Source organism: Platichthys flesus, chromosome 20 (genome assembly GCF_949316205.1).
Source record: "Platichthys flesus chromosome 20, fPlaFle2.1, whole genome shotgun sequence".
Classification (NCBI taxonomy): Eukaryota; Metazoa; Chordata; class Actinopteri; order Pleuronectiformes; family Pleuronectidae; genus Platichthys; species Platichthys flesus.
In genome coordinates this window covers 11,537,267-11,551,095 of record NC_084964.1, presented here as the reverse complement: position 1 = coordinate 11,551,095, position 13,829 = coordinate 11,537,267, and the positions used below count along the sequence as shown (strand labels likewise).

At 44.2% G+C, this 13,829-nt stretch overlaps 1 protein-coding gene across 1 annotated transcript; it reads right to left on the bottom strand.

Annotated features, from left to right (window-relative positions):
* Window positions 1–2,614: 2,614 nt before the first annotated feature.
* lrrc4bb (leucine rich repeat containing 4Bb) lies at window positions 2,615–13,606 on the bottom strand. The gene is made up of 3 exons (XM_062378933.1): window positions 13,175–13,606; window positions 8,605–9,210; window positions 2,615–8,488 (listed from the first exon to the last, which is right to left on the bottom strand). Exons 2-3 carry the CDS (start codon window positions 8,845–8,847, stop codon window positions 6,509–6,511), a joined length of 2,223 nt encoding a protein of 740 aa, XP_062234917.1. The 5' UTR covers window positions 8,848–9,210; window positions 13,175–13,606; the 3' UTR covers window positions 2,615–6,508.
* Between the last annotated feature and the right edge of the window lie 223 nt (window positions 13,607–13,829).

Genomic DNA, 13,829 nt, shown 5'->3' with positions numbered 1-13,829 from the left:
GTCAATCTGAGCCCCGCCACACACACACACACACACAAACACACACAGGGAAGCAACTCCTCCACTCTGACTTCACCGGCATTTAGTGGAAGGAGAAACAAACATGGCTCATTTTCCGGGTGACATACCTCGCTGGTCAGGTTGAGTGTTTTATTCCCAGTGGAGGCAAGGAACTGTCTGGAGCTACAAGGCCCCTCTGAGTGTTTGTCTTGCAAAGTACACCAGACACACACGTCTGCCGGTATGGCCTCGCATGTTTGCGTGTATCCTCTTCCCTTGCTCTGGATTATTAATCCCTATTTCGGGACGAAGTAAGGGAAACAATATTCCCAACTCAATGGGATGTGGCTCTCAATAACACTGGGAGAAGCGAGCTGAATCTAAATATAGGCTGAGGCGGAAAGCAAAGAGTATTCAGTGAAGTGCGTGGAAGCCCTTTGAGAGTGGCTGCAGTATATCTTGCGACCGAAAAAAAAAAATCTAAATCTTTAAACAAAGAGCAGACGTTAAATCAAAGGGCTTTTGGTTTCCCTTAAAGTACCTTACACAAATGAACTCCAAGTGGGTCATGTCATCCCCTCCTCGCCCTTCCCATAATACTTTGCATCCTCACTCGGAGCTAAGCCTGCTAACTTGTAGTCACATAAACAGCGTTCTAAATAGGCCACGGGATCTATACATAGTGTTTTTTTTCTTCTTTCCTATGGATGCATCCCACACAGCTGGTCCGCGCCTACCACTCTCGCGTTTAACACGTGTGTTTTTTCCTGTTTATTTATTTTTTTGTTGCATCCTGTTAAGTGTGGAGAAATAAAAGGGGATTTGGCATTTCCACGGCTCCTCGTTTGGCGGAGATGCAGCCCACAGACTCTGACACCTCTGCTTCACAGTGGAGTATATGTTGTGTCAGGTTCCCAACAGACTCCCGCAGTCTGTCTGTGAGCCGGGGTGGGGTGAGAGGGGCCGAGGGGTGGGGGGGTTGAGATGGGGAAATCCCTGGAGAAACACACAGCTGGGAGGTTATGAATTTGAAGGGAAAAGATAGCATGGGGGGGCGGCAGGGAGAACAGTGGATTTTGATAACACGACTGCTCCACAACCTTGCTACGGGAGACGCTGATGTGCATTATCCAAACAGCGGGCTTATCCTTCATTTCTTTTGAGCCCAGCGCGTAGTTTGGAATTACAGTCGGGAATTTATGTTGATATATATATATACCTCCTGTGGATTATGGATTCTTGCTGCAAGGCGCGGAAAGCAGAAATTTTGAAACTCCACCTCTTCTCTAATTGAAAATTACCAGACTTCGTCCCATTACATTGAAGCCGACATCACAGGCGGCTCTAAACGTTGATGCATTTCTCTTTCATCTTCAGCGCACATTAATGTTTTCCCCTCTGCTGCATGCCCACTCTACATGTGCACTTCACGCGAGCATTTACAAAAAGGACAAATTCAAGCCCAGATGTTTTGCTCCCCATTAAAACAAAACCGGAGAAACGACACCGAAAAAAGCTGATATTAATACCTGCCCAAAAATGAGTCACCTCGAGGTGTTACAGAGCGTGAGGTTTGATTATTTATGTTTTTTTTCTTTGCTTTGGGTGACAGTTTTCAGAAAACACCACGATGAGGCCAATATTACACTGTCGCTGCATTTTCTATTGATTTCAGGGCACAAACAAGCCTTTAAACATCATGCTCAGGGAATCTCATGGGGACCACGGTCTCTGGAGACACAAGCCAAGTACATTTACATTAAAGAACCTTTCTTTACATAATGCCCCCTAACACTGTCTCCCTGCTGTGGGGCCCAAGCATTTATCTCAACATCTTGTTCAAATTCATGGTCATTGTTCATGGCAGATGCATGAATACCTTGGGGTAGTTGTTTCGTAATGAGGGCTGGACATCTTTGAGTGCCCATGCAGCTTCACCTCACCCTGGGGTTTCGGATTAAGAATAAAAATATCCAAGCTGTAACATGCAGATGAACAGAAGATCAGAATACAACAGTGGAGCAGGAATCAAGCTCCAGTTTCTAACTCTTTTCAAAATGATCAGCAGTGTTGTTTTGAGGAAGTTCAAGCGTGCGGCACGTTTGGTTCGTCAACTTCCTCCCAGAAATTTCAGCGACATAATCAAAATCCATGAAGTTCTGCATTTAAAGGAGCTGGTTTGTTGGTTTCCATTCTCTTTTCCATATCTGTCACATTTGTTTATTCACAACATACACTAGGAATAAAAAAAAAATGGCAGTACAGTTTAATGCACAATTACCCTAATGCGACATGACAGAGCATATAGCTTATTATGGTGGCTGCCGTGCTGAAGCGATTACAAGATGTACTAGTGTTGATTTGTTAGATTAACACGATTGTACTTCACGATTGTACCCTCTCAATCAATTAGTTGACTCATGTGTTGTTATGATTTTAACCAGCAAAGACTAGTAGATTAGTAACATTTGAATTCATTCCTGGGAAAATGACAGGCCCATGTTGAGTTATAATTCACTTACACAACTTTGTGTTGTTTAAGTTAAGTCAATGGAACCTTTTTTAATCAAACTTGTACAAATATGTTTCCAACACCTTGCAACTTGTTCAAGTGTTTGACAGTTTATTAGCTGCTGCCACCTTTTTAAAATCCAGTTGAGCTAGCAGCTATTTCAACATGATTTTGCACATTTTTGCAGATGCACACCAGGTACCCTCCTTTCTGGCTCAAGTGTGTAAAGGAGAATGAAGCAACAAAATACAGTGTCAACACAGTTATTGATCAGACTTTTTTTTTCATTTTCTTTTATAAAATTTCACGCAATAACTTCATCATCGTGAACTTGTTAACTCATTTGTCATTTAGTTAGTTGCACCGCTCCGTAGGATGGAATCACAACAAAGAATGGAGGAGGTGTCTGTTTCTAATAGCGGAGTAACTCCTTACAGCGGGTGGACAATTGAATCACAGAAGAAGCAAACAGTGAAATAATAGACCTCTCAGTCATTGTATGACAGTCATTGAAGTACGAGAGTAGCACATGTTGATTTTTGCTATAATTGAAGAAATACACATGCTGCCACAATGTGTATGTGGATGGATACGTGGAAAAAAATGATATTTAATGGCAATACATAAAGACCCCAAATTGATAATATCACAAACCGAGATACAACCAACAACTTTAAAATATAATAAAATAAAAGAATAACAACACAAAATTACATTTTCCCCCCTTTTTATATAATCTACATTGTCTAGCTCTTAACATTTCTTTTCTTTTTAAAAATCTTTCAAAACAACCCAGGTTTTCTTTATATATATATATATATTTTTTTTTTTATCAAACAGAACAGCTTACCTTTAAAGGACCAAAAGGTCAGTCCATTTTCACGCCTTGCATTTTAATCCATTTCATTAAGGGGGTTTTGCTTCCCAACAAAACCAAGAAATGTCATCTGGGCTGAAGCGTCCATTGTAAGCGAAGGTTGGTGCAGAGGATACACGTGTATGGCAGAACTCCATCGGTGGCCAGGCTGCATCGATTCACCTCCATTACAAACAGTCAGAGACATTTGCCTTGTCCGCAGATTTTCTGATTCCAGTCTCAAGCTTGCGATCTTCATTAAAAAGGTGTCACACGTTTTATATGATTGAGCCTCATACTGAGCCCCGATACTAAGATGCAACCGAGCACCCCCGCATTTCCCCCGAATGTTAACAACAATAATAATAATGATGAGAACTGTGCACGGTGCATGTTATGTATGTCCAGAGGTATGAAAGGAACATTTCTGTGCTGATTAGGTGAGTCACCATCTCGATTATACATTGCAGCAGCAGCAGCAGCATCAGCAGCGTTAAAGGAGATTTTTGTGCCGCGGCTGAGATGCAGGACCCCTCGCACGCCGCTCACAAGGAGGTATCGAATATGCTCTTTGAAATCTGACGACAGAGCCTCCAAATGTAGCACATCAAGGGAGCGGCCATATGTTGTGTCTTTAGCCTTCATTTATATTCTATTTGTGTCTCAGCGGGGCTACAGTGGGACCCTGCCCACCAGATCTGCTGGTTGGGTCGCAGCGCAATTAACATTTTACTCAGCTGAGGTCCGGACAACCTGAGTTATCAATTTACATTGTAACAGGCGTATTTCAAAAGATGTCTAAGTAGATTATCATTAATCTGGATCATTGTGTCGTGCGTTGATACAGAAGATGTTCCTTTCATGGATTAACCTCTGCGACAACACAATCTGTGTGGGATTTCTCTGATATCATCACTCACACCATTAACATCATTATTATCATTCTTCTGTGTTTTCTTTTCTCCCCATAAGTGTAAACTTGATAAGCAAAAATCAATCACGCAAAACAGCTCATATATATATATATATATATATATATATAGAGAGAGAGAGAGAGAGAGAGAGAGAGAGAGAGACAATACACCTCTGAGGGAGGGGGGGTGCAAATTAAAGAAGAACCAAAGGAACAAAAACACTGCAGAATCACGTACACAGCTGCATTACAGTCAAAACGAGTGTCGATGGGATTTTGCTGATACTGTCTCAGGTACATGTATCTAAAAATAACTGGTGTTGTCCAGTTTGTGCTCAATTGCAACAAACATTTCGGGCTTCTGCTTGATAAATACAGTCTGTCATCCCAGAGAAAGGTGATTTATTCAATGGATTTCTTTGTTTTTTACCTCACATTTCAAAAGCATGTGTTAAAGAATCGCCATGGAGAAGCACATCGAGGGCTAACTTCAGACAAAAGCACCTTCAGTAGGAATAACATCATCTAGTTCGTTCAAAAAACACTAATTTAGCAAAACCAGTAGCGTCTGTAGAGCAACTACAGGAGAGTGACTAAAAGCCTGTCTGGACATGTTAGTAGAGCAGGTGGCACCTATCATTAACCAGGCTGACTAATGGCTAAACCACAAACCATACATTCAATCCAGGTTTAGTACAGAGGGCTGCATAACGTCTCACTCTTTACTCATGTGGTCGCCACATTGACCCGCCACAACCCAATATATGATTGATTTATTTCACACGTAATGATACATGGCTAGACAACTGTACACAGTATATCAAACTAACAAAAATAAAGAAATACATAGTTTAAACGCAAGAAGCGTAAATGGCATTTAACATATGAAAGTTACACTGTAAAAATGTGGATCTTACAATTGTCATACAACCAGACATTATTATTATTAATATACTGTACATTTCCATTCATTCCAATCATCCAAAGATGGATGTTTTAATCCCTTCTTCTTCAATGCTGCTCTAGATAGATGTCTGATCATCCCTATGACAGCATTTTATGGCATGATTATGGTAACCATGAGCAAGGAGGTCATATCAAATTCCTGTCTAAAAGCAAATATCTGGCTACTGATCTGATTTAAATAACACATTGTCAACACATTTTATTTTACCCATACAGATCTTTGCATCGAGTTACCTTTCCATGTTTTGTTGAACATAATTTTACCATTATTTGATGCTGGCGTTTAAGTATCAGAATCGTCAAATTCAAATACCAAATAGCTGGCTTTTACAAAATACATAATACACTCTTAGAACACAAAAGTTTGTAATGATTATTACTGAAGCAACAGACAAAAGTTTGTCAACAGAGATCTGCATTTACTGTTCTACAACCTAAATGGACTTTATGTCACAAAGCCAATTCAAAGATTCACAATGAGTGTTGCAATTGAGCCCTTATGTTTCTGAGAAGTAGCCAAACTTAAAACATGTATCATAACCAACCGTCACTATCGCCACCCCTGAATATTCACAAAGAAACAAACTATACCAGCTTATACATCCACCCCAAAATATCTCTGCATCGGAGTCTGCAATGATACATATTTAAATGAAAATATATTTATATAATTTGTGGATTTTTCACAGTAGTTTGTACTGCACTGTACCTTTTTGTCCATCTATTTATGCCTACATAATTTTCACCTTGAGGGAGTCTATTGAGTCACTTGAGAGAGAGTGTGGCTTGCGTTTTGTGTGGAAGAAAAATGTCTCTTCAAACTTTTTTCTTGTCTGTAATATCTCCGGTCTCCAGTGTGGTAAGTGCTGTGCATGTCTTTCATCTCTGCTGGCCAACAACGAATACGGGACTGATTACTCAGAAAGGCTAGTTTTTCCCTACGAGAACACAGCTTGTAGAAACTGCAAAAAACATTTGCTTTGGCACAGATTTACATTGTAGAATGTCCATTCCTTCATCTCCATGGCCATGATCGTTACTACAAACACAAGAGGCCCATTGTGGAAATCCTTGGCATGTACACTGTCACGAATAAGTCTATGTGTTTGTGTATTGCCGTGTCAGTTTATCCTCTTTCCTGGTGTAACGTCGATGCACTCTTAGTGTCTAATCATTCCGTGCATAAACCCGACATCCATCCCCTCACTGTCTTCGACTCTTGCTCACTCTCTCTCTATACTCCTTGCTCTTGTTTTTTTTTTTAGATCTGAGTCTCTTGGACATTTTCCTTCGAGTTGCCTTTGAAGAGAAGAGGCTCCATTTGAGGATTCTGGTTTTGGCCCATGAAACCCTTGATTGATCCATGTAAGCCCATAGTAGGCATGGGGAGAGACATCGGCAGAGGTGGGGACATAGAATTGGGATTGGTGCCATTGCCTGATGAGGAGAGCATATTAGATGAAGAGATTGGGACTGAGGTACAGGAGATGGGGATATCGTGGCCCTGCATGTTCTTGCTACTCATGATCCCTCCTGGTCCGATCCCTTCACCGCCAATACTAAGACCCATCACGTTGTTGTTGAAATGATGGGTCTTGTAATAATGGTTGAGAGTATCTGAACGGCCAATGTTGGGAAGGTTGACTATTTCTGGATGATGTCTCCTCAGGGTTCCTTCTCCACCCATGCCGGAATTCATCGTTGAGCCACCTGAGATTCCACTTCCTGCCCCAGCTCCAATCTCATCTTCCACGTTGACAATTTCGATGGCTCTAGCGGGGCCGTGGTGCTTATGTAGCTGGTGTTGCTTCCGGAGTTTATAGAAGACCACTAACATTACGGCTGCCATAAAAGTGATGGCCACGAAGCAACCAATGATGATTTTAGTTGTTTTCATTACATCATCCAGGCCTGGAATGTTAGTTACATCCATTATCGACATTGTCGGTGAGTTTTCCATACCTCTGTTAGCTCGTGGGGACAGTGAGGAAATAGAGGAAGGGGAGGGAGTTATAGTGACGCCAGGTCTCCCTCTTTGAACTGTAGGATTTGAGAATTCTATGAAGGTCTCATTAATATACTGTCTCGCCGAATTTTCCTCCTCTCCTCTTACTGTCTCTACTGTTTCCACAGTGACAGTGGTGAAATAACTGTAGCTGTCCCTGGGATCTGACACAGACACATTGAGCACAGCGGTTGCAGTGGTGTTTCCAGCGGAGTTGGTTACCATGCATGTGTACTGCCCGGTGTCTTGCACGGTCACGTTGGTGAAGTTCAGTGTTCCGTCATGAAGCACTGAGATCCTAACTCGGTACGATCCATGGGTCATCAGGGTGCCATTCGGAGTGAACCAGTTCACAGAGGTCATCGATGTTCCAGTACGACATTTCAGCTCGGCAGCCATGCCCTCTGTGACATTGAGGTCAGTGGGTGGCTCAACGATCACTGGGGCATAGCAGGTGAAGTGGCTCTGGTCTAGTTCCCCAATGTATTTGCCCTTTAGACCTGGAGGCGCATGGCAGCGAGCACAGCATGTGGTGTTGCTGGGAACTGTTTCTTTCAGCCACCAGCTGAGCCAAAGAACATCGCAGTTGCACACCCAAGGGTTGTGGTTGAGATGTACCCTTTCCAGCTGGTGCAAAGGGGTGAAGAGGTCATGGGGCAGGGAATGCAGGGAATTGTGGGAGAGGTTGAGCTCCTCCAGATTTTTGAGGTCATCAAAAGCATTGCGTTCGATCACTGACACTCTGGAGTGCATTAGCCACAGCTTACGAAGGGATGCTAGGCCTTGGAAGGATCCAGGCCGAACTATACCCAGCTGGTTCCCAGACAGCTCCAATTCCTCTAGTCGTAATAGTGGGGTTAGGTTGGGGATGTCCTTCAAGCCGCACATGCCAAGATTCAAGAAGCGCAAATTTACTAAACCTTCAAAGGCAGCCTCTGAAATGAAATCCAGCTTCCTTAGTTCCCCGAGATCGAGACGGCGCAAAGAGGGAACACGATGAAAGGCAAATGCCGGCAGCGTCTCGATGGGGTTGTTTCGTAGCCATAATTCCCTTAGCTTGCTGAGGTACTCAAAGGCTTGTGACGGTACAACTGTGAGCCGGTTGTCAAAAAGCTCCAGCGTGTTGAGGTTGGGGAGGCCATTGAAAGCTCCCACCTCGATCTGTCGGATGTGGTTCTTGGAGAGCTGGAGGATTTCCAAATGCCGCAGGTGCTTAAAAGTGTCAGACTTGATCACCTGGTGTGGAAACAAAAACATGAAGGCAAGTTGTAGCAACATTCGAATTACTGCTGTAAACTTCAATTTACTAAAGTGTGAACGTGTTGGTATATCGTAGATGAGGCCATATTTACCTGAATGGTGTTTTCTTGTAGATTGAGGTATCTTGTGTTCTCTGAAATACTCTCCGGGACTTGATCTAAACTCTTCCTCGTACAGATGACACGGCTCGCCTGATTGGAGCAGGTGCACGGGGAGGGGCAGGGGGGCGCCGCCTCTGCAAGTTGAGGTCCATGGTTGTGGAACCACAACAAAAGCTGGACCAACCAGAGGAGGGGGGAAGGGGCACAGGGGCTGGTCACCGTGACAACACGCATGGCAACTGAGTCATGACCCACCCCTACTGCAATAATGTTCAGTCACCTCTAAACGAGGGATTTTAAGTGCTTATCTTATTGTCCATATTCTATCCTCTTGTTCTGTTATTTCCTCCTTTAAACTGTCACAGAACAAGGTGGGATGTTAAATCAAAGAATATCTATTATTCACAGATTCTTATTTTACTCTGCTCATGCTTCTTTGACAAATCTTTGACAAACAACTTTCAAGATGTCATTTCAGGGAACCCTGATTTGTTTTTTTCGATTCCCATGACAATCTTTTGCAGATGAATCGAATTCTGGAGGTGGGGGTCGGGCTGCTCCTGAATGTGTTGTCTCTGCGGAGGCTAGTGCGTCTCACTGTAGGGAAAGAGAGAAAAGCAGAAGTAGGAGATAGGTCAAGCAAGTGCAAGATATTAGCCTCATCACACAGAATTTATGTCTCAAAAATATGAAACTGTCCTGTCACCAGAATGCAAGATAAGAGCAGAGTCTGGCTTTTCGATTCCAAAGAGGTGAATCTAGATTTGTGACCTGTAGCCCAACTAGTGAGTCAGCTGCCATTTTCTTTATAGTTTGAACTCAACATCTGGGTCATGGCGTGTCTGAAATGGCCACAAAATTTGAAAAAGCTCGAGCTGGGTCACGAGTGCGGCAGTCTAGCGATTAGGATGACGGTCTCATCTCATCGTCCACTTTATGATACTGGCCTTTGTGAAGTCAGATACACACTGATAGAAGTAGAATATTGCATTTAAAGGAATTTTAAGTAGCTGGATGCCATTACTGCTGCCGGTGGGACTTATCTAGACCTAAGGTTAATGCAGAGTTTCATGCAATCCATCATGAGGCAGCAGCACAGCATTACAATTGAGATAACAAATGATGCCTGCATGGAGTAATTTAGCAATTAAGATATGAGGGAATGATTATTGACTCCTGAGATTTTACTGCAATGCCCATTCTGTGTACAACAAGTGACACACAATCAAACAACAACCCCGATTTGAAACTGGCGACACAAAGGCAGCGACAACAACCAGATTGTGAGCATGCTGCAAAAATACTGCCATGGCTCTTTGAATACATGCATGTGTATCGTGTGTGACTCCTGTTGAGAGAGGGCTACACACTTCTCGAAAACAGAAATGGCTGCGCGCATCAGCAGACTCACTAAATTTAGAAATGCTTGGTTACTCGTTCCCTTATAATGATTCGACCGAGGAGAGTTCGTTGTTTCCTCAGGCTCGACACTAAGACTCGGCCAGTCACAACCCTGTGCCTTCTGTGGACCTCGAACAAGAGCATCTTTGTTACCTTTCAGATTATGTGACCGCTGTGTTGCCATTATTGATTTTATTTTACAAAAAAATTCACTTTCTCAAATATTTAACTCTCTGATCAACAGTTTTTCGTTTTTTTTTTCTTTCCAAGCTTCCATAGCAGCTCTTAGCATCTCCACCCAGAAACACTGTTGCTGTGGCAACCTGCTCACTCACCATCTTGTGTTCTTACTGTCCAGTGCCCTGCTCCACATCACTGTGCTTAGCTGAGCCTGATGAACGTTTGCCGTGCAAAACCGGTCAGTAGCACCTTTTAGGTCTAAGTTAATGTACATTTGACACAACGTTTAAGGTGTGTTTCCTCATTAGCAGACGGCCTATGCAATAAACGGCCACTTGCTCCAGAGACGCTTGCAGAAAAAAGAAAAACTGAATCTTGCAAATCCAGCTACATATAAGAAAATGTATATTTACATAAGCGCAGGGGAACCTGACGAAGCACACAGTCGAACCTTGGCCTTCGATATCGCAACAGAGCGAACAAACCTGCCATGAATCTTAATATCTACGAGGTCTGAGGATTAGGTCAGCATCCGTCTTTATTAAAAACATAGCTCCGAGAACTCTTAAAGCAGCTATTAAGAAAGGTCATAAGGGAGTATGTGCTAAAAATAGACGTTTTCAGATGCTCTGCACATGCCACAGACACTCTCTCACTCCGACACACAAACACACACACACACACACACACACACACACACACACACACATTGGGTGCAAATGCCACACAGAACTGACAAAACATCATCCATCTCCGCTTCGAGACTAAGTACAGATTTCTGAATACAAATCTCTAAACCTCCATGTTACAGTATGCAGCCCCTTTGCAACACTCCTCCTGATGCTGTTCTTTACACTGCTGTCCTTCCTCATGGAGTCTCTCTCTTGCTCGCTCATCCCCCATCCAGCAGGTAATTGTTGTTGTCCATTATTTGACGGGATTGGAAGAAAAAGAGAAAAAAAAGACAGAGAAACTGTCTCAATGTCTGCCGCAGACGTCAGAACTGCATCCGATCCAGAATGGCGGCCTGGTGGTTTGAATGATTAGCTCGTCAGAAAATGATTCATGCAGTCATCAAAACACAACACCATGAATATTCAGCGCGGCCAAAGATCCGATCACACCACTGCTCTCCGGTCAGAAAGGTTTTATTTCAATACACTGGTAATGAAAATACTGTCAGGGTGGTGCTTTGTCTCTTTTAAAATAATCGTGGTTAAATGTGAATGCAAGAATTCCTCCTGCCTCTGCCCCCATTTTTGAAATCTACAAAAGTGTGCGGGGGGAGGGGGGGTGTTATGGTGAAGTGAGAGATTTGCAGTTGTACACATTCTGACGTTGGTCTAAAATGTAAGGCCAAAATGCTCAAAAGCATTTCATGTTCAGCCTTTTTCTGGACATTGAAGGAGCTGAGCGTTTTCTCACAGAGACAGCGTCGCTGAGGCGAGACGGTTTGACCGTCTACGTGAACTGCACAGGTTAAAATTGCATGAGAAGACATTGAATTCAGAAGCAGGGACGCCTGTTGCCTCGACCTGGCGTCAAGCTCTCCAGCACACGAGAGAGCAACAGCACATATTTACGCAGGAGACGGCCTTTACTTTGAGAAAATCACACCTTGACTCATCTGAGGGCCAACTCCATCGCCCGGCGGCCTCCCTCCTCATCCCCTCTCCTTGGGGCTTACGACACGGCCGAGTGGCGTATGTTTTCCGACCAATTGCGCTCTGAGGTATTTTTTCTCTTTCTTGATCCTGGCCGTTTTTCCCATGTCAAGAGCAGATTGCAACCATGTAGATATTGATTATTCGATCAGGCCTGGGAGAGCGCTCGGTCGTGAAAAGACAAATTAGCTGCAAGCTGCTGACCAATTGCTACAAACCAATCACATCATCGTAAGCGCCTGATTGTATCAATGCCTCGCTCCCCCCCCCCCCCCCCCTCAACAGAGCCATTAAGGTTTATGAAGGGGCAGAGTCCTGTTGTTTTCATCAAAACGTCTATGATGGCCGTGAGATGTCGCCTGTACATGCCTACGCAAAGGCCCAATTAGACCTGGTGTATTTACCGACGGCCTGGAGACGAACACAAAGCGACTCAGGTGCAGGGCCGACATCATCCACTGTAACTATGACAACACCAGATTGATTCAGGACGTGGGAATCAGGGAACGATGCTGGGACGCGTCTCACCAGTTCCCATCGACCGGCATCGCTTTTATTCAAACAAAAAACAGATGAAATGGTCAGGCTGATGCCAAATACCCCCCCCCCCAGCCCAATTGCAAATGATGACAAGTATATTCTCTCAATCCTCCAACATATGGATGGGGGGGGGGGGGGGGCAACACATAAAAAAAGAAAGAAAGATAAAAGAGGACATAACGTGCATCTTGTCATTTAACCGCGACCTCTTCCCATCATATAACCTCCCACCCCCCCACCACCACCACCAGCCCCCCCCCCCCCAGCATAATATCTCCTACAATTCAACAGAATGGCCTTATTCATCTATGCAGCTGCGCGCACTACGGCGCACCTTCTCGGGGACGCAATTGAAATTCTGAATAGGCCTAATTCTGCACATGCTGCATTACAAAATGGCTTGCATCCATTCTCCGGCTTCGGGGGTAATGACAACACGACTGCACCCCGACAATCCTCCATATGGCCGAGATATGAAAAAAAATGTGTGGACGTGTAGGAAAACACTTACATAAGGAGCCATGTTTTTTTTGGTGTTTTTATTTTTTAACAATATGTTGGCAATGACCACCGCACTGACAACACTACATGTGTGCGTTTTCCTCATACCGGTATTAATGATTTACTGATGATCATCCGTGCAACATTTCACGATCCGATCTCCGTCATTGCAACGACCGATTCCAACATCCATGCATGTCGGGTAACACATGCAATAAATACGCCGGCCATTTCACCCCCCTTTTTCTACCTGTACATCCAATTTCCACACGTACCTCAATGTTCGCGGCGCGATGCTCGATGGCTTCTCTCCTCTCCTCTCCTCTCGTCCTCCTTCTCCTCCGCGATCGTCCTGCTTTTTTTTCTCTCCCTCTCTCTCCTTCTCCTTCCTCCAGCCTCGCTGTCTGTCTCTCCTTTTCTCCTCGTCCCCCCTAAATTGATTCGCTTGTCTCCGCGACTGTGAGCTGCCTCTTGTTCTCGTGGACTAGATCCGCAGCGCCAACGCAACGCGGGGGGCTACAGTGATGGCAGGTTAAAGATGAACAGAATCCACACACACACTCACTCGCACACGGACACACACACACATGTGCACACACACACTCCGGCGGAAAAAAAGAAATCAACACAGAGATGAGATTAAGGGTCGCTGGAGGAGAGGATGTTGGTATTATTACATGTAGGAGCGAGGTCCTGGACGAGTGCATCCGTGCGCCTTATCATCATCACTGGGGAGGAACGCAGGCAGCACAACGCGACGGCGCCCGCTGGGCAGAGCCTTTTGCGTCCAGCATAAGCGACTCCTTTTACGCACTTTCCGTATGTTTCAGCCAGAATCCCACTAAGGCGGCAATAGAAGAATAGATGGAGGACCAAGGACTCCTGGATACACACAACACATCTCAAACCATGCAGGCTGTCACCAGATCT

What these genes read in the sequence shown, in the direction of transcription:
- lrrc4bb (XM_062378933.1), bottom strand. Translation starts at nt 8,847, where the DNA reads ATGCGTGTTGTCACGGTGACCAGCCCCTGTGCCCCTTCCCCCCTCCTC. An exon ending in TACAAGAAAACACCATTCAG is followed by an intron (nt 8,489 to 8,604) that starts GTAAATATGGCC and finishes TTTCCACACCAG; the next exon opens with GTGATCAAGTCTGACACTTT.